General features: G+C 35.1%; 1 protein-coding gene across 1 annotated transcript; it reads left to right on the forward strand.

Annotated features, from left to right (window-relative positions):
• The first annotated feature begins 4195 nt into the window (after nucleotides 1-4195).
• On the forward strand, nucleotides 4196-5172 carry LOC124987321 (small ubiquitin-related modifier 1-like). Its single transcript, XM_047556502.1, has 2 exons — nucleotides 4196-4501; nucleotides 4954-5172. The coding sequence occupies exon 1, from the start codon at nucleotides 4196-4198 to the stop codon at nucleotides 4499-4501; it is 306 nt and encodes a 101-aa protein (XP_047412458.1). The 3' UTR covers nucleotides 4954-5172.
• Nucleotides 5173-22225: the final 17053 nt, after the last annotated feature.

Consider the following 22225-nt stretch of genomic DNA (forward strand, 5'->3'; position numbering starts at 1 on the left):
CAGCATGCTCCACTTCTCTAAAACTTTAACTCCCTAAGATATAGACAGAAAGTTTGTGAATTGCCTCAAAGCAACTTCATGTTGAGATTTCATCTGTGAAACAAACTCACTAAGCAAAACTCATTGTAAATCAACTCACATGTTTTCCTAGATCTATTACGTGATAAAAGTTTAATGCTCTAGTAATTCTTTTACAATAATTCTATAATTAAGAACAAAATAGTTTTGTTTTAACATACGTATGAATTTTTGTGACGTACCACATGTTGCTCTGATACATCTATACATTTTACATTGGCCTTATCATGATAAAAATAATCGTTAAACATAATCATTATCTGGTTAGTGAAGCGCTTATAATGAACCCATGAATTTCTACTTCAGAGAACTTCCAAGTTCTCTGAATCATCTATTGATCATCTATTGATGATTCATAGAAACTCTATAATAGTTATTTTGGTAATGTTTATATTATTGCTTGACTATATAATTAAATTGAGTGCCTATTGAATATCTTCCAGCAATCACAATGTAAGTAAATGAATATGTTAATTAATGTACACCTGAGCGCATTTTATGTTTACTTCTCATTCTCACTGTAAAAAAAAGTTAGGATCTTATATCTTGAAGGATAAGATGCTAAAATTAAATATTTGAAATGGATAATAATGTATCTTTCCCATTTCTTAGTTGTGTAATAAACATTTGCTACTTGTGAGTATAGTATTCTATATTTTTATCCTTTAATGAAATGTGCATAGATATGAAATTTTTAAATTGTGAGATACTTTCAGATTATATTTCAATTAAAATTGAAAATAATACACTATTTCAAAATTTTATGTAGTTTCATGCTTTCAAATTCTTCATTACAGATTTGTTAAGATGTTGGAATAGAAGAGGTGGTTTTCCAAGTTGCTCCATGGTATGAGACTGGGAAAGTGAATAGATAGCTTCTCAGTGATGTAGGTCAAAAGATTTCAAAGATTTAATATTGGACTCTCAGAACAGCTTGGGGACTGAGAACATGGGATAAAAAAAAAATAAAAGAAGAAAACCCACCACAGGCACCCGCTGGAACTGACACATACACTGTGGGCAAGTTGGGGAGGAGGACAGTAAAAGACAGCATTCAGGTAGCACCCTGGTATATCTTGTTGTGAGAAATCAGAGATCAAGGACACTGTTGGCTGATTCAGAGAGTGAGCTATGCTATATCCTCTTGGGGAAAGATACTGTGTGTCCTCAGTTATCCATGGAAATCCAAAGCAGATGCCATATTCGCATCAGGCTACAGTAACCAGTGGGTATGGGAACAAGCTCAGGAATGCCAAGCTATGTAATCTGAGCTTGGTCCAAAAACTGCAGCAGTCAAGGGCCTGCCACAAGACTATGAGAGTCCCTAGGAAACTAGGAGAATTTCAGACAGAGAATGTTTTACCCTTGGGATATGGGTCAGTGATATCTGAAAGATTTCCAGGTCCCTCTCATACTTTTGAGTGGGGCAGCTTGCAGGACCAGCTGGGGTGGGCCAGGAATTCTATTGGATGGGTGAGCACTGTGTGCTTGGGGATTGATCCCAGGAGACCAGTAAGAATCTAATCTGTGGGTGACAGTGGGGAGAAAAATTGGATCCTCTCTACATGACAGAAACCCATGGGAGATCCTGCAGTACAGACTTCCAGTGTTGATTGGCAGCTTCTGGGTTCTTTAGGCACACTGATTAAAAATATTGAACAATCACCCTTCAACAAAAGACCAGGACCTCACTACAACTAGACAATGCCTTTGAGAACTCCACCTATGGGAACTTATCTCACAGAACTCTACAGCAAACTCATCCAGAGAGTGGAGGAGAAAACTCTCCAAACTTCCTCACCTCATAGTACAGGAAGCAAAGTGGAGAATTTTTGAACTCCAACCAGCAACTCAAGGAGTGACACAAAAAGAGGAAGATCTTCGCAGCATATTGCTACTACTCTAGTGCATAATACAAATCTAAAGAGAAAAAGGAAATAATGACATTTAGCAACACACAACAAACATATTCTCATTCACAATTTTGACAACTGCAATGGAAACAATTTAATTTTTCATCAAGAAACATTTTTAAAAAATTTAAATCAGTTGTTTTTCCTTTTGTTCTGTCTTCCTTCTCTTCGTGTTTTTTGATTTTTTGCTGAATGTTGCATGGGTGTGTGTACGTATACATATATTTTGAACTTTTTCATTTCTGGCAATTTTTAAAAGTAGTTATTTTTCATGACTCTGTCTTTTGAGGGCTAGGGTTTTTGATTAGTGTACTGTGAATTGTCCATTTTTCTTAATTGTGTTTCTCTCTTTTCTTTATCTAATGTACAAATTATATTGTTCTATTTTTCACTCTTCCTTTAATTTTTTACTTTTACTTTCTCTCCTCTTCCCTTATTATCATCATTTCCCCCATCTCTTCTGATTCCTCCTCTTCACCTTTTCAAATAGTAAAACCTTTTACAAACTTATTGTTTTATAGTAAGCAATTGCTTATCATATAACTTTTGTTTATTGTGTGAATTAAAACTGTCGGTATCATAATAAGAACTAAGAATTTAGGTGAATGGTATAAATTGTTTGCATTGGATGTTGTTATTATGTACCTCCCCCTAAATTGTGAGAAATTAGAAACTTTCAGGGACACTATAAGTTCATAGGGGAGAGGCTCTGTCACCTGAACTCCAATATGGAATGTATAGACACACAAAACAAAGTGAAAATAAGGGTACAAACTACTCCAAATAAATCAAAATACCTCAATAGCAAAATCCATGGACACCATAGTGGAGGAAATGTCAAGCAAGAAATTTAGAAAATTCATACTTAAACTGACCGACAAGGTAAAAGATGATGTAAAGAGCCAAATCAGAGATAAATTATAGGAAGTGAAATATCACTTCCAAAAGAGACAGAGATTCTGAAAAAATCCAAAGGGAAATTCTCAAAATGGGGCAATAAATAAACCAAAATTTGAATATTTAGTTGAAAGTATCACCAACAGACTAGACCACCTGGAAGGTAGCATTTCTGACAATGAAAACTAAATGTATAATCCTGAAACAAAATCTGACCATGGAGAGAAGTAGTTAAGAGAATCAAGAAATATGAAATAACATAAAAAGTCCAAATTTAAGATCTATTTGGATAGATGAATTCTATGAAACACAGACTAAAGGAATACAACATCAGAAAATTTTCAAAACTTTAAGAATGAAATATAAAATCAAATACAGGTGGCACACAGGACCCCAAATATACAAAATTACAACAGACACATACAAAAACACATTATTACGCACATGCCCAACATGCAGAATAAAGGATAGAGTTTTAAAGACTGATGGAGAAAAATGATAGGTCACATATAAAGGTAAACCAATTGGATTTCAGATGATTTCTCATATCAGACCCTGAAAGTCAGGAGGTCTTGGAATAATACATGCCAATAGAAAATGAATGTCCAGCAAGAATGCTATACTCAGCAAAATTAAGATTCAGAATGGATGAGAAACAAAAACCTTCCACAATAACCCAAAATTAAAAGAATTCACGCCTAGAAAGCCCACTGTACAAAACATACTCCATAAAATAATTCATGCATACAAAATAAAAATAATTGAAAAACAGCAGAGGGAGGAAATACACTAGAAGAAGAGTCAAAGCATAATACCAATTAAAAACTAGAAATAAATCAAAATAAGGGAATAAAACTAATCTCTCAATAGTAATATTGAATGCAAATGACCTCAACTCATCAATCAAAAGACACAGACTGGCAAACTGGATTAAAAAACAACCTCTGACAATATGCTGTATCCAAGACATTCACCTACTAGATGAAGACTTCCACAGACTAAAAGTAAAAAGATGGGAAAAATATATCATTCACATATATCTCAAAAACTAGCAGATGAGATGAAATTCAAGACAAAGTTAATGAGAAGAAACAAAGGTTATTTCATGCTGCTAAAGTGAATCATGCAACAACAAGAAATAAAAATGGTAAATATTTATGGACTAAACATGGAACATCTACAAATATCAAACAAACTTCTTAATATCAAGAATCAGATGGAGAGACGGATTTGTAAATCCCAGAGCCAGGTTCTACCTGCCGGAGGCCGCTGCTATGTGGAGACCCCCAGGTGAAGCCACCGTCACCATGTCTGATCAGGAAGCAAAACCTTCGACTGAGGATTTGGGGGATAAAAAAGAAGGAGAACATATTAAACTCAAAGTCATTGGACAGGATAGCAGTGAGATTCACTTCAAGGTGAAAATGACAACACATCTCAAGAAACTCAAAGAATCATATTGTCAAAGACAGGGGGTTCCAATGAATTCACTCAGGTTTCGCTTTGAAGGTCAGAGAATTGCTGATAATCATACTCCAAAAGAACTGGCAATGGAGGAAGAAGACATGATTGAAGTTTATCAGGAACAAACAGGGGGTCATTCAACGGTTTAGATATTCTTTTTATTTTTTTTCTTTTCCCTCAATCCTTTTTTATTTTTTAAAAATAGTTCTTTTGTAATGTGGTGTTCAAATGGAATTGAAAACTGGCACCCCATCTCTAAAACATCTGGTAATTTGAATTCTAGTGCTCATTATTCATTATTGTTTGTTTTCATTGTGCTGATTTTTTGGTGATCAAACCTCAGCTCCCTTCATATTGCCCTCTCCTTTTAAAAAATTACACGTGTACACAGAGAGGGCACCTTTTTCAGGACTGTGCATTTGCAGGCTTGTGTGGTGGTAAATAAGATTAACTGATGTGAGTGTCTACAATGACTTTCCAGTTGGCCCTGAAGTTCTAGCATGTGATTGCTTCACTCCCGGACTGTGACTTTCAGTGGGAGATGGAAGTTTTTCAGAGAACTGAACTGTGGGAAAATTACCTTTCCTTAACTCGATGCTACTTTTAAAATCTGAGGGTCTGGACCAAAAGAGGAGGAATAACAGATTTGGAGTCAGGACGACAGACATGGTGAGAATGATGACTAACTCCAAAGATGGCTTCACCGAAGAGAAAAGCATTTTAAGATTAAAAAAAAAAATCTTGTCAGAAGATCCCAGAAAAGTTCTAATTTTCATTAGCAGTTAATAAAGTTATTCATGCAGAAGTGTATACAACAGAACACTGCTACTTTGATTTTATTTGTACTTTTGGCCTGGGATATGGGTTTTAAATGGACATTGTCTGTACCAGCTTCATTAAAATAAGCAATATTTGTAAAAACCTTTAAAAAAAAAAAAGAATCAGATGGACCAGAACACAATAATATTGAGGGATATTAACATGTCTCTGAAATCACTGGATAGATTTTTGAAACAAAAATTATAAAAGCTGTATAACTCAAAAATATAATTAATAATTTAGGAATAACAGATATATATACACCATATTTTACATATCAACAATTTAATATATTTGTTCTCAGCAGTGTATGTGTCATTTTTGAAATTACATCTTATCGTGGGCCACAAAGCAACTCTGAACAAACACAAACACACACAAAAAATACAAATAACACCTTGCATTCTTTCAGATTGTAATGGAAAGAAATTAGAAATCAAAGATAAGACAAAACAAATAAACTTCCCTAACACATGCAGATTAAATAATTCACTATTAAATAATGGATGGAAACAAAGGGAATCAGGGTGAAATTAAAAACTACTTTGAAGTAAATGAGAATAGTGATACAATATGTCAAAATCACTAGGACACTATGAAGGCAGTACTAACATAAAAGTTCATAGCATAGAGTTCTTTCATTAAAAGAATCGAATGGCACTAAATAAATAACCTGAAGTTACATATAAAGGCCCTAGAAAGTGAAAAACAAATGAACACCAAAATCAGTAGAAGACATGAAATAATCAAAATCAGATTCAAAATCAGTAAAACTTATATTAAAGTATTCAAAAAATCAGTAAAGCAAAAAGTAGCTTCTTTGAAAAAGTGAACAAAAATGATAAACACTTAGCCAGGCAAATCAAAAGAAAGAGGGAAAAACTCAAATTATTGAGATTCATGATGAGAAAGGAAATAGCAGCATACACACTATTAAATATAGATGCTAAACAGAAACAATTTTGTATATTTGTACTCCAATAAATTAGAAAATATTAAAGACATCAACAAATTTCTAGAGACATGAGACCTACCCATTTGAATCAGGAGGACCTAGAAGACTTAAACATATCAATTACTAGCAATGAAATTGAAAATGACATCAAAAGTGGAGGAAATTCTTCCAAACTCATTGTATGATGCTAGTATCACCCTGATACTAAAACCAGACAAAGACTCATCAAGGAATAAAATTTCAGTCAATATCCCTGATGAACTTAGATACCAAAATTCTTAATACAGCACTGTCAAATTGCATACAAAAACACACTGAAAATATAGTGCACCATGATCAAGTGGGGATCATCCAAGGGATGCAAGGTGAATTAAACATACAGAAATCAATAAACATAATCCATAACATCAATAGACTTAAAGACAATAATCACATGACTATCTCAACACATGCAGAAAAGAATTTGACAAATTCAGCATCCATTTTATGCTCAAAACACTAGAGAAACTAGGGATAGCAGGAATATAACTCAATATTGTAAAAGTTCCTTACACAAATCCAAGACAAAGATCATTCTAAATGGTGAAAAACTAATAGTCTTCTCTCTAAAAACTAGAACAAGACAGGGATGCCTTCCATCACCACTTCTATTCAACAGAGACCTTGAAACTCTAGCCAGAGCAATCAAGAAAGGAATGAAATTAAAGGGATATAAATAGAAATAAAAAAGGGTTCCAACTCTATTTGCCAATGACAAGATGCTATATATCTAACCCAAAAAACTCCACAAGAAAACTTCTAGATCTCAAATTAATTCACAAAGGTAGAGGAAATAAAAATTTCACCCATTAATCAATTGCATTCCTATACACCAATGATAAATCAGCTGTAGAGAAAAGAGTAAAATGATCCCATTCACAATAGACTCAAAATTAACATCCATAAACTTGGGACTCAATCTAACAAAAGAGGTTAGAGACCGCTACAATAAAAACTACAGAACGCTAAAAAGAGAAACCGAAGATGACATTAGAAGATGGAAAGATTTCCTATGTTCTTGGATAGTCAGAATTAATATTGTTTTAATGTCCATGCTACCAAAAGTGCTATACAGATTGAATGCAATTCTGTTAAAATTCAAATGATGTCCTGCATAAAATAGAAAAAGCAGCTATGATATTCATTTGAAAAATAAGAAGCCTAGAATAACCAATACAATGTTCAGTGAGAAAAGTGATAAAGGAGGCATCACAATACAAGATGTTAAATTATACTACAGAGCTATAGTAAGAAATAAAGTGCGGTGTTGGCACCAAAACAGGCATGAAGACCAATGGAATTGAATAGAAACAGTGACAGACCCACTTGAAAACAATTACCATGTACTAGACCTAGGTGCTAAAACATACATTGGAAAAAAGCCTCTTCAGTGAATGGTGCTAGGAAAACTGGAAATCCATATGTAGCAGAGTGAAATTTAAACCCTATCTCTCTCACCCTGCACAAAACTCAACTCAAAGTAGATTCAGACCTAGGCATTAGACCAGAAATCTTGCACCTACTAGAAGAAAAAGTAGGTTCAACACCCTAACAAGTTGGCTTGGGAACCAGTTTCCTCCACAAGACAAGAAGTAAAATCAAGAATCAATAAAAGAGATGTGATCAAACTAAAAAGTTTCCTCAGAGCAAAGGAAACAATCAAGAACATAAAGAAAGCCAATAGGATGAAAGAAAATCTGCCACTATAGATGAGGTTTTAATTTCTAGAATATACAAAGAACCAAAAAAGTTTAACACCAATAATAATAATAATAAATGGGCAAAGAAACTAATCTAACACTTCTCGGTAGAAGAAACGTGAATAGTTACCATACTTTAAAAACTGTAAACATCTCTTGCAATTAGGGAAATCCAAATTAAAACTGCAGTGGCATTTGAACTCATTCCAACCAGAATGGTGATTATCTAGATTCTATACAAGTTTAATAGTAGATGTTGGTGAGGATATGGGGAAAAGGTCTGCTGATACATTGTGGTGGGAGTGCAAATTAATGCAACCACTCTGAAAAGCATTATGGAGATTCCTCAAAACACTAGGAATGGAACCTCCATTCAACCCAGTTATCCCAATTCTCAGTATATACCCAAAGGATTTAAAATCAACATAGTACAGAGATGTAGCAACCTCACTCTTTACAGCAGCACAATTCACAATAGCTAAGCTATGAAGTCCACCTAGTGCCTTCAGCAGAGGAATGGATAAAGAAAATGTGGTATGCATTCACAATGGAATCATACTCAGCCATAAATAGGAATAAATTTATGACATTCACTGGTGAATAGATAAATCTTACGAATATCACGCTAAGTGAAATGAGCCTATCCCCAAAACCCTAAGGTCAAACACTCTTTCTGATATGTGAATGCTAACCTATAACAAGGGGGGTGGAAGGGAAGAATTAAAGTAGTGGGTTAGACAAAGGGGAAAAAAAGGGAAGGGAGGTAGAAGTAAAAATAGGAAAGATAGTGGAATGAATCTGCCATATTTCCTATGTACATATATAAACACACCACGGTGACTCCCACCATCATATACATCCACAAGACTGGGATACTAGTTAGAATATGATACATTTCATATATGAAAAATGGCAAAATAGGCTGTACTGTCATGTATAACTAAAAAGACCAAATAAAATTAAAATAATATAAATAAAATAAATTCTTCATTTGCTATAACATGTTTCACATGTCTTTCATTGAATAGAGTCATATTTTCTTAAAACATCAATTTATGACATCAATGTAAACAAAAGTTCAAAGGAACTTAAAGTTTTGCTCTTCCTGGTTATTCTTGTAATTATGGTTAGAGGTGGCAACAGAGAGTAATAGTACATTTTGAGTCAGGTGCAATGGTATGGCACATGGTTGTAAATCCAGTGATTCAAGAAGTCAATGATAGGAGATGGCAAGTTTACAGTTAAAGGCCAGTCTCAGCAACTTAATGAGTCCCTAAGAAACTTATCAAGACCCTGTGGCAAAATAAAAAATAAAAATAAAAAGGACTGAGGATGTAGCTGAATTGTAAAGTGTAGCTGTGTTCAATGCCCAGAATCACAAGCACACACATACACATAATCACACACAACTGTATATATATATATATATATATATATATATATATATATTATTAAACCAAATAGACTCTTAACATTAATAGAAAATGTAAAAGTCTTACTGTAAGAATAATTTTGTGGAAAAATTAGATATCATCTTGGTTTTCACTCTATTTTCAAATTTAAACCATGGCATTAGTATGTTTAATTAAAGTATTATTGATATTTAGCTTCTTTTGCTTATTTGGGTTCTTAACAATACCAGAAACTCTTACTATAAAAAATTCATATTTTTTGAAACAACTTGATCATGATGTAGTATATTGTCAGAAACAAATTGCTAATATTTTATTAAGGATATTTGCATTTGAATTCATCAAGGGTGTTGGTCTGTAGGTTTCATTCCTCATTGTGCCCTTGTCTAGTTTTGGTATGAGTGTGATAGCAGCTTTATAGAATGAATTTGAAGTGTTCCTTCTTTTGTTTGTCATGAAATAATTTGAGGAACTTTGGCATTAATTCTTCTTTAATAGCCTGGTAAACTTTAACTAAGAATTAACCTGGTCTTGGGCTTTTCTTTATTGCAGGGCTTTTTATCACTGCTTCTATCTCATGGCTAGTTATTGGTCATTTTAGGTCTTCTGTGTCTTCTTAATTTAATTTTTGCCAGTTTTATGTGTCTAGAAATGCATACATTTATTTTAGGGTTTCCAATTAATTGCAGCTTAATTTTTAAAATATAAGCTAATGATCCTTTAGATTTCTGTGATGTCTTTGATGATTAATTCTTTTACCTCTCTAATTCCATTAATTCGGGTCTTCTCTTTCTCTTTTGTTTAGTGTGACTAAAGTTTAATCATTTTTATCTTTTCAAAGAACCCATGATTTGTGTCATTGATTCTTTGTAGTGTTTTTTAATTATCTCTATCATTGACATTGACTGTGATCTTAATTATTTCCTTCTTTCTATTGGTTCTGGAATTGGTTTGTTCTTGTTCTTGAAGAGCCTTGAGATGCATCATTATGTTGTTTACTTGGAATTTTTCTGATATTCTTATGTATGACTTATACCTATAAACTTCCCTCTTTAATTCACCTTCATAATGTCCCAGAGGTTCTGGTATGTGGTATCATCTTCTCATTTAATTCTAATATATTTTTATTTATCTCCTGATTTTTTTCTATCATCCATTCATCACTTAAAATTATTTTATTTATGGTCATGTTTTTATAAAGTTTCTGGGGTTTTTTTTTTTGGTGCTGATTTCTAAGTTTATTTTTTATTATCATGTAAGTTGCAATAATTATACACACACACACACACACACACACACACACATATATGTATACATAATTAAATATACATATTTGTATTTGTATTTGCCAGGAACTGATTGGTGGCCTAAAGCATGGTCTATTTTGGAAACGGCTCCTAAAGCAACTGAGAAAAACTATATTCAGCTGTTGTTGGATAAAATATTCTATAGATGTCAGTTAAGTTTATTTGATTTTTAATATTTTTTAGATCTGAAGAGACTATTGGATTTATGACTGGATGACCTATATATTGGTGTTGAGATATATTGAAAATACTCAGTAGGATTATATTGGGGTCTCCCTGAGTGTTTAATTTAAATATGTCTGTTTTATGTCATTAGGTGCACCAATGTTTGGGACATAAATATTTACTATCATTTTATCTATTTTTTGGATCGTTCCTTTGCCAGTATAAAGTGACATTTTGTCTTTTCTGATTAATTTTGGCTTAAAATCTGCTTTGTCAAATATGAGAGCAGTTATTTCTGCTTTTGGGGGGTTCCATTTGAATGGCATACCAATATCCATCTTTTCATTTTTAAACTGTGTCTGTCCTCTCCTGTAAGAATAGTCTCTTCACACAACATATAGTTGAGTTTTATTTCTTAACTCATTCTACCTGTCTCTATCTTGTAGCTGGTAAGTTGAGACCAATTATATTAAATGTCTTTATAGAGAGATGTTTATTAATTTCTGCCATTTTCATTTAATTCTGATGTTTAATTTACTCCTATGTTTGTCTCATTTGCTTAGCTACTCTTCAATGAGATTTGTCCATTTTTTAACTCTGGATTTTTTTTTAAATATTTCTTCTCTGTTAAATATGTCCTTAAGTATTTTCTGTCATGCCACATTACTAGTCATGAAATTCTTCTTTATTTTTATCTTGGAAGTTTGAAATTTCTTCTTCAATTGTGCAGGTAGCTTTGTTAGGTATATCAATCTTGGTTGACACTTATATATATTCAGAATTGGGAACACATCATACCATGTCCTCCTGAATTTTAGAGTTTTTGCTGAGATATTGGAAAAAATTCTGATTGACCTGCCTCTAAATGTGACCTGATTTTTTCCCTTGAGACTTTTAAAATGTTATTCTCGTTCTGTATTTTAAGCATTTTAATGATAATGTGTCATGGAAAGGTTATTTTTCTTGTCTTGTGTTTAAATTGTGAATGTCTCCTAGATGTCTATCTTATTCTCAAAGCTTGGAAAATCTGTTATTATTCCTCTGAACAGGTAATCTGTGCCATTAATCTTTATGGATCTCTTCAATTCAAATAACTCTCCAATTTGGATTCAACATTGACCCAGAGTTCTTGTATATTCTGTTCATGGTAACTTTCTTTTTTCTCTAATACTGTCTAAATGTTCATTACTGAATACTTTGTCTTCCAAGTCTGCAATTCTGCATTTAGCATGGTTTAATCTATTTAAGAGATTTTTGAATGAACATTTTGATTTATTGTGTGTTTATTTGTAAGAATTGTTTGGTTCTTTAACAATATTGCAATATTTTAATAGTTTCCCGTTCATATCTTGTATTGACTTTCTTAGTTTATTCAGTTTTTAAGTAACATTTAATTACATCCAACAATTAATTGTAGTTCAGCTCTTTATGGAGCCTGGAAGTTAATTTTGAGGCTACCAATTTTTCTTGATGATAGCTGATGTAGGGATAAACTGCCCGTGGTATGAAATTTGAAATGTGGGATGAGGAGAACACAGGAATGGAGACTCAAGGGAACCAAAGGCTGACCCAAGAAACATTAGATCACTTGAGGGTTTGACTTGCAGACTCTAGACAAATATCACTGCACCTCTGAGTTCTGTTTAAGTTTCATAAAATAGGAAGGAATAGCATAGGTATGATATTATAATCCAGTCTTTATAAGGAAAAGATGTGATGTATTTTATGTGTATTTCATAACATTGAAACATGAGCATATCAAAACAAAATTAATGATTATTACTTAGTAACATCCATTATCTACCTAGTTTTTAAGCTTTCAATTATCTGATAGTTTTAAAAATTATAACCCAAATAAAATCCTTCCATTAGTCTCTGTGTTTTTCTAAAGTATGTTTTTTCTATAAATATTCCTTTACACTGCCATCTCCATCTGTTTTTCTTTTTTTTTTTTTAGTCTTAAATGACAATAGAGTCCATTTTGAAATATTATGCAAACATGGGGTATATCTTATAATAACAATAATTGCAGTCTTGTGAATGTACACAATGGTGAGATTCATATATGTACATAGAAAAGTTATGTCAGATTAATTCAACTGCATTTCCTATTCCTATCACCCCTCACTTCTCTTTGTTCCCCTTTATCTAATACACTGAACTTTCATTCTTCCCCTCCTTCCCCCCTTTCACACTTATTAGTATCCACATATCAGAGATACTATTTGATCTTTGATTTGGGGGGATTGGCTTATTTCTCTTGGCTGATTGTCTTCAAATATTTCTATTTATGTGCAAATTTCAAAAAGTCATTCTTTATGACTGAGTAAGATTCCATTGTGTGTGTGTATAAATATACACACACACAATATATGACATTTTCTTTATCCATTCATCTAGTGAAAGACATCCAGGTTGGTTCCATAGCTTAGCTGTTGTGAATGGAGCTTCTATAAAGAATGATGTGGCTGCATCACTATAGTATGTTGATTTATAGTATAGTATAGTATGATACTTAGGAGTGGGATAACCGGGTCAAATGGAGATTCCATTTCTAGCTTTTTGAAGAACCTCCAAAATGCTTTCCAGAGTGGTTGCAGCAATTTATGTTACTACAATTGATGTACATGTGTACCCTTTCCCCCAATCCTCACCAACACCTTTTGGTACTTGTATAGTTGATAATTGCCATTCTGGTTGAAGTGAGGTAAAATCTCAGTGTATTTTTACTTGTAATTACTTTAATTGCTAGAGATGTTGAACATTTTTTTCACGTATTTATTGACCATTTGTATTTCTTCTTTTGAGAAGTTTCTATTTTTTTGTCCATTTATTGATCAACTTTATTTTTGCAAGTAAACTTTTTCAGCTCTTTGTATTTAAGGACCTGAACTGTGAGTAGTAGAGATTTTCTCCCATTCTATAAATTCTTTCTTTACACTCTTGATTGTTTCCTTTGCTGTGAAGAAATGTTTTAGTTTGATCCCATCCCATTAATTGATTCTTGATTTTACTTCTTACACTTTAGAGTGTTGCAAATTGGAGTGTTGGGCCTACATTTTCCTTTAGAAGATGCAGGTTTCTGGTCTAATACCTAGGTCTTTCATTCACTTTGAGTTTTGTGCAGGGTGAGAGATAGGGATTAAATTTCATTCTGCTTCATATAGATTTCCAGTTTTCCCAGCATGATTTGTTGAAGAAGCTATCTTTTCTCCAGTGTATGTTTATGGCACTTGGTCTAGCACAAGATAAGTGTGTTCATGTGAGTTTGTCATGGTATCTCATATTCCATTCCATTGGTCTTCTTGCCTGTTTTGGTGCCAACACCACACTTTATTTGTTACCATAGCTCTGTAGTATCATTGAAGATCTGGTATTGTCATGTGTCTTGCTTCACTTTTCTTGGTAAGGATTCTTTGGCTATTCTAGGCCTCTTATTTCTCTCTCTTTCTCTTTACAAACCTTAAAATGCATTTGTTAAAGGCACCCATTTACCCATTTAAAGAGTGTTCCATCTCTGTGTTATAATTTAACATGCCCTCCTAATGCGGGTGAGTCTCACATAATCAGTAGAAAGCTTATTGTGAATGGAGAAGATAAAGAGAATTTCCTGTCTCACTGGCTTTATGCTGAAGACACAACATCTACTTTTTCTGGGTTGTGGGCCCGTCAGTTTGGGACTTAAAGTATACCATTGAATCTCCTAGTTGTCCAATATGTCAACTGCAAATCCTGGGACTTGTTGGCCCTCATGAGGACATGGGAAATTTCTACTCAAACACACAGTGAACCACACATGTGGACATAATGTATTGGTTCTGTGTTCTGGAAAACCCTGACTAATATAAGTTAAAAGGTAAACTATTCTCCAATTTGGAGTCTTAGGATATGGTCATATTTGGAGGTCATTTTTTTGAACTTTGACATGGAAAGGAAGAATAATGTTTTCCTTTCGTGAGTTGTGAATTTATTGGCATATTTCCAAAGCCCAAACTATTCCACAACATAACTGAAAACATCTTAAGAAATAGACATGATTTTTAAATATTTGGTTTATAAAACTGATAAAATTTAAAAAGCATGTTAAGTTTGAAGAAAGAAGAAACAATGAAAGCTAATTATAAAAATACACTAAATAAGCTGCCCTCATAATTCAGGGTAATTAAGAGAGAGAAGAAAAAAATGTTTCTGATCAACTTATAGGTGAAATTACCACAAAATATTTAGCAATTTTTCACATACAAGGTATAAATGCTAAGACAAAAATCTTTATCATCCCAAGGATTCAATATACCAAAATGTCTGATTTTTTGTTCATATTTCTGCATAAATAATTTTTTAAATATATTTTTATTGTAAACAAATGGGATACATGCTGTTTCTGTTTGTACATGAAGTAAAGGCATACCATTTGTGTAATCATACATCTACATAGGGTAATGGTGTTTGATTCATTATGTTATTTTTTCCTTCCTCCCCACCCCTCCCAACCCTCTTTTCCCTCTATATAGTCCCTCCTTCCTCCATTCTTGCCACCCTCCCACCCCCCATTATGTGTCATCATCCACTTATCAGAAAGATCATTCGTCCTTTGGATTTTTGAGATTGGTTTATCTCACTTAGCATGATATTCTCCAATTTCATCCATTTGCCTGCAAATGCCATAATTTTATTATTCTTTATAGCTGAGTAATATTCCATTGTATATATATACCACAGTTTCTTTATCCATTCATCAATTGAAGGACATCTAGGTTGGCTCCACAGTCTGGCTATTGTGAATTGAGCAGCTATGAACACTGATGTGGATGTATCTCTGTAGTATGCTGATTTTAAGTCCTTTGGGTATAGGACAAGGAGTGGGATAGCTGGGTCAAATGGTGGGTCCATTCCAAGCTTTCTGAGGAATCTCCACACTGCTTTCCAGAGTGGCTGCACTAATTTGCAACCCCACCAGCAATGTATGAGTGTACCTTTTTCCCCACATCCTCGCCAACACCAATTGTTGCTTGTATTTTGATAATCGCCATTCTAATTGGGGTGAGATGGAATCATAGGTTAATTTTGATTTGCATTTCTCTTATTACTAGAGATGTTGAACATTTTTTCATATATCTGTTGATTGCTTGTAGATCTTCTTCTGTGAAGTGTCTGTTCATTTCCTTAGCCCATTTGTTGATTGGATTATTTGTATTCTTGGTGTAGAGTTTTTTGAGTTCCTTATATATTCTGGAAATTAGTGCTCTATCTGAAGTATGAGTGGCAAAGATTTTCTCCCACTCTGTAGACTCTTTCTTTGTATTGCTGATAGTTTCCTTTGCTGAGAGAAAGCTTTTTAGTTTGAATCTATCCCAGTTATTGATTCTTGTTTTATTTTTTGTGCTATGGGGAGTCCTGTAAAGGAAGTCTGATCCTATGCTGACATGTTGAAGATTTGGACCTACTTTTTCTTCTATAAGATGTAGGGTCTCTTGTCTAATTCTGAGGTCCTTGATCCATTTTGAGTTGAGTTTTGTGCAGGGTGAGAGATAGGGGTTTAGTTTCATTCTGTTGCATATGGATTTCCAGTTTTCCCAGCGCCATTTGTTGAACAGGCTATTGTTTCTCCATTGCATATTTTTGGCACCTCTGTCAAGTATGAGAAAATTGTATTTATTTGGGTTCGTGTCCATGTCCTCTATTCTGTACCATTGATCTACCTGTCTATTTTGGTACCAATACCATGCCATTTTTGTTACTATCGCTTTGTAGTATAGTTGAAGTTCTGGTATTGCGATACCCCCTGTTTCATTCTTCCTGCTAAGGATCGCTTTAGCTATTCTGGGTTTCTTATTCTTCCAGATGAATTTCATAATTGCTTGCTCTATTTCTTTAAGGTATATCATTGGATTTTAATTGGAATTTCATTGAATCTGTATAGCACTTTTGGTAGTATGGCCATTTTGACAATATTAATTCTGCCTATCCAAGAACATGGGAGATCTTTCTTTCCACCTTCTAAAGTCTTCCTCAATTTCTTTCTTCAATGTTTTGTAGTTTTCATTGTAGAGATCTTTTACCTCTTTGGTTAGATTGATTCCCAAGTATTTTTTTTTTTTTTTTGAGTCTATGGCAGATGGAGTTGTTTTCCTCATTTCCCTTTCAGATGTTTCATCGCTTGTGTATAAAAATGCTTTAGATTTATGTGTGTTGATTTTATAGCCTGCTATGTTGCTGAATTCATTGATGAGGTCTAGAAGTTTTCTGGAGGAGTTTTTTGGCTCCTCTAAATATAGAATCATGTCATCAGCAAATAGTGACACCTTAAGTTCCTCTTTTCCTATTCGTATCCCTTTAATTTCTTTAGTCTGCCTAATTGCTCTGGCTAGAGTTTCAAGCACAATGTTGAATAGAAGTGATGAAAGAGGACATCCCTGTCTTGTTCCCGTTTTTAAAGGGAATGGTTTTAGTTTTTCTCCATTAAGAATGATGTTGGCCATGGGCTTATCATAAATAATCTTTACAATGTTCAGGTATATTCCTACTATCCCTATTTTTTCTAGTGTTTTGAGCATGAAGGGGTGTTGTATTTTGTTGAACGTTTTTTCTGCCTCAATTGATATAATCATATGATTCTTATCCTTAAGTCTATTGACATGATGGATTATGTTTATTGATTTACAGATGTTAAACCATCCTTGCATTCCAGGGATGAACCCCACTTGATCGTGGTGCACGATTTTCTTAATATGTTTTTGGATACAGTTTGCCAATATTTTGTTAAGGATCTTTGCATCTATATTCATCAAGGATATTGGTCTAAAATTTTCTTTCCTTGATGTGTCTTTGCCTGGTTTGGGTATGAGGGTGATATTAGCTTCATAGAATGAGTTTGATAGGGTACCCTCCTTTTCTATTTCCTGGAATACTTTGAGAAGTATTGGAATGAGCTCTTCTTTGAAGGTCTTGTAGAACTCAGAATCCATCTGGTCCTGGGCTTTTCTTGGATGGTAGCTTTTCAATGGCTTCTTTTATTTCATTGCTTGATATTGATCTGTTTAATTTGTGTATGTCCTCCTGGTTCAGCTTGGGAGGAGCATATGTCTCTAGAAATTTGTCGATGTCTTCAGTAGTCTCTTTTTTGTTGGAATACATATTTTCAAAGCAGCTTCTCTGTATCTGTATCTGTATCTGTTCTGTATCTCAGTGGTGTCTGTCATGATATTTCCTTTTTCATCATGAATTTTCGTAATTTGAGTTTTCTCTTTCCTTCTCTTTGTTAGTGTGGCCAAGGGTTTGTCTATTTTGTTTACTTTCTCAAAGAACCAACTTTTTGTTCAGTCAATTTTTTGAATTGCTTCTTTGTTTCAATTTCATTGATTTCAGCTCTGATTTTAATGATTTCCTGTCTTCTACTACTTTTGCTGTTATTCTGTTCTTTTTCTAGGGCTTTGAGCTGTAATGTTAGGTCATTTAGTTGTTGACTTTTCATTCTTTTCTGGAATGCGCTCCATGCAATGAATTTTCCTCTTAGTACCGCTTTCACAGTGTCCCAGAGAAATGATATGTTGTATCATCCTTCTCATTGACCTCTAAGAATTTTTTTATCTCCTCCCTGATGTTTTCTGTTATTCATGTTTCATTCAATAGCATATTGTTTAGTCTCCATGTGTTGGAGTAATTTCTATTTTTTATTTTGTCATTGATTTCTACTCTCAGTCCATTATGATCTGATAGAACACAAGGCAGTATATCTTTTTTTGCATTTCCCAAGGGCTGCTTTGTGGCATAACATATGGTCTATTTTTGAGAAGGTTCCATGTGCTGCTGAGAAGAAAGTGAAACCACATGTCGATGGATGGAATATTCTATATATGTCTATTAAGTCTAGGTTATTGATTGTGTTATTGAGTTCTATGGTTTCTTTGGTTGGATTTTGTTTGGAAGATCTATCTAGTGGTGACAATGGTGCATTAAAGTTACCCAGAATTATTGTGTTTTGGTCTATGTGATTCCTGAATTTGAGAAGGATTTGTTTGATGTACGGGGATGCACCATTGTTTGGGGCATAAATATTTACTATCGTTATGTCTTCCTAGTTTATGGTTCCCTTAAGCAGTATGAAATGTCCTTCTTTATCCCTTCTGACTAACTTTGGCTTGAAGTCCACTTTATCTGATATAAGGTTGGAAACCCCCGCTTTTTTACTGAGTCCATGTGTGTGGTAGGTTTTTTCCCATTCTTTCACCTTTAATCTGTGCATGTCTTTTTCTATGAGATGAGTCTCTTGCAGGCAGCATATTGTTGGGTCTTTCTTTTTAATCCATTCTGCCAGTCTATGTCTTTTGATTGATGAGTTTAGGCCATTAATGTTCAGGGTTATTATTGAGATATGATTTGTATTCCCTGTCATTTGAGGCATATTTTTGGTTTTTAACTTGGCTTGGATTCTCTTTTGAGTGGGTTTTTCTCTAAGGTAAGTTCCTCCCTTTGCTGACCTACATTGTTGTTTTTCATTTCCTCCTCATGGAATATTTTGTTAAGAACATTCTGTAGTGTAGTCTTTCTATTTGAAAATTCTTTTAATTTTTGTTTATCATGGAAGGATTTTATTTCATCTTCAAATCTGAAGGTTAGTTTGCTGGGTATAGGATTCTTGGTTGGCAACCATGTTCTTTCAGAGCTTGAAATATGTTGTTCCAGGTCCTTCTAGCTTTTAGAGTCTGGGTTGAGAAGTCTGCTGCTATCTGTATTGTTTTCCCCCTATATGTAATCTGATGCCTTTCCCTCGCAGCCTTCAAAATCCTATCTTTATTTTGCATGTTAGGAATTTTCATTATAATGTGCCTTGTTGTGAATCTGTTGTGATTTTGTGCATTTGGTGTTCTGTAAGCCTCTATTTGATTTTCCATTTCATTCTTCAGGTTTGGGAAATTTTCTGACATTATTTCATTGAATAGGTTGTTCATTCCTTTGGTTTGTATCTCTGTGCCTTCCTCAATCCCAATAATTCTTAAATTTGGTCTTTTCATGATATCCCATAGTTCTTGGAGATTCTGTTCATGATTTCTTAGCATCTTCTCTGTTTGGGCAACTTTATTTTCAAGATTAAATATTCTGTCTTCATTGTCTGAGGTTCTGTCTTTCAAGTGGTCTAGTCTTTTAGTGATACTTTCCATTGAATTTTTTATTTGGTTTATTGTTTCCTTCATTTCAAGGATTTCCGATTGATTTTTTTTTTTTTTTTGAGAATCTCTCTTTGTTGAAATGATCTTTTGCTTCCTGCAGTTGCTCTTTCAACTACTTATTGGTATTATCATTCATTGTCTGCATTTGCTCTCTTATCTCATCCTTTGCTTCACGAATCATCTTAATCTGAAGTTCTTTTCTGACATTTCTTCTAACATACTGTCATTGGATTCTATTAATATAGAATCTAGATTTGTTTGGATCATTTCCTTCCCTTGTTTTTTCATGTTGTTCATGTATCTTGCCCTCTAGCAGTGCAGATCTGGGGTATTGCAGATACCTCCCTATAGGCTTTTGGTGGCCCTATAGGTGTCCAGAACCTTTTCTTTAAGGGGAGATCAATATTAGCAGTGCCCAATTCAGACACTATGCAATCCTAGACCAAATAGCCCTTGTGAGGACCTTAACAATATTGTCATAATAAACAGAATGAGTTCAAATATTATCTTCAGTATAACAAACAGATTTGCAATAAGGTCTGCAGTTTCTAATGAAGGACAAAGAGGATGCAGAGGAATGTAGGATGTAGCTGTTAATGAGATAAGAAAAGAATATACAGAAGGTCTAGTAATAGAAAGGGTGAGAGTATAATGAAAAGAAATTGGATGTTAGCATGAAAAAAGGGAGAAAGAGACTCTGAGGGAACAGGTAAACAAAAGGAAAAGAGCAAGAAAAGTAAAGAAATAAAAACTTAAAATTTTTCAATAAGGAGAAAAAAGAAAATCTACAGTATAACAGTCATATAGTATTCAAACCTCCCAGTCTTCAGCAGCCTGATGCATGAGAGGTACCTGAAAATGAGCTTCAAGTCTCCAGCAGGCGTCTCAGGATGGGATTTGTCCCACCTAAAGATTGGAGCTATGGCTTCCAAGATTATCCAAGATGGTCGATCTGGTTTCCAAATGTGTTGGTAAATGGGGAGCTGCTGCTCAGGGTGTGGCCGTGGTCAGCAGGAGGTCCTGGAGGCGGGATGCAGTTGGTCCAGCAGGGGTCCTGGAGGTCCCGTGTGTTTGGTGTGGTTGTGGGATGCTGGAGGCCGGGTGCAATCGGTCGGTCTGGGGTCCCGGTGATAGGGTGCAGTCAGTTGGTCTGGGGGTCCTGGTGGCAGGGAGCAGTCAGTCGATGTGAGGGCCCCAGAGGTAGGGAGTGATCAGTCAGGCTGAGGGATCCTGGAGACCGGGCTCAGTCAATTCAGCCAGGGGTCCTAAGGGGCCTGGCTATTGTCTCAAAATGTCAGCAGCCACATGTAATCAAACCTGCAGGTACTGCAGAGAACTTCCAGGCAACAGCAGGCAGCTGGTGCTCCACTGGTGGTCCGCAATCAGTTTGCTGACTGTTGTCTGATGATCAGGAGGTGAACCTCGGACAGTGGGTGATGGATAGGTGTAAGGCAGGTGATGGACAGGCGAGAGGCAGGCAAATGGTGGATGATAGGCACAAGACAGTGAGCAATCTGCACTCAAAAAAAGCCAGAAAGCTTAAAATTATCAGAGATATTCCAAGGAGATCACAGGCACAAAGATATCAGACGTAGTTCCTGGGTGCATCAACCCCTTCCTGCCCCATGCCAACATCAACCTCTGCCCTCTATCCTGCCTCAGTGTAGCACAGAGTACATGAGTACTAAATGCGTCTGCATAAATAATTTTGATTTATCTTCATCTTTAGTTTCCTTTGTCTTGATTAAAGCATCCTTGCAAATGGCATCCCCGTGCCACACACGTCCTCTGCCTCTGTGCTAAAGCCTCTTCTTTCCGCTGCCATTCTTGTGGTTGCCTCAGTTCTGAGAGCGCCATCTGTACTTTGTCATGTTCCCGATCTAAGGACTCGGAGTAGGGCAGTGCTAAGCTACCAAGATTGCACTCAGCTTCTGCAAAATTCCATTGCAGGACACACAGCTCCTCACTGTCTTTCTGCTTTTGCTAAGACAAATCCGTCCCCATGGCTACACAGCTGGGCACCACCGCAGACAGCTGCAGGTGATGAGCGGCAGGCGGAAGGCTGCAGGAGGCAGGGAGAACCAGGGACACGTCCCAGTCATTCTCCTCCTCAGCCTCACCCTCTGCCTGAAGGAGGCTACAGGGTTCGATGGCACTCACGGTTGTTCCCTGTGCAACTGGCACCAGCCCTACAACTGCCACTGCCAATGAACTTGACCTAATGGAACCTGCAGTGCAGAAACAGCCGCCCAGCCTGCTGGACTCTACCCTCCAGCTCAGCTTTGGTCAACTTGGGTAAGTGGAGTTGA

Source organism: Sciurus carolinensis, chromosome 6 (genome assembly GCF_902686445.1).
Source record: "Sciurus carolinensis chromosome 6, mSciCar1.2, whole genome shotgun sequence".
In the NCBI taxonomy this organism is placed as follows: Eukaryota; Metazoa; Chordata; class Mammalia; order Rodentia; family Sciuridae; genus Sciurus; species Sciurus carolinensis.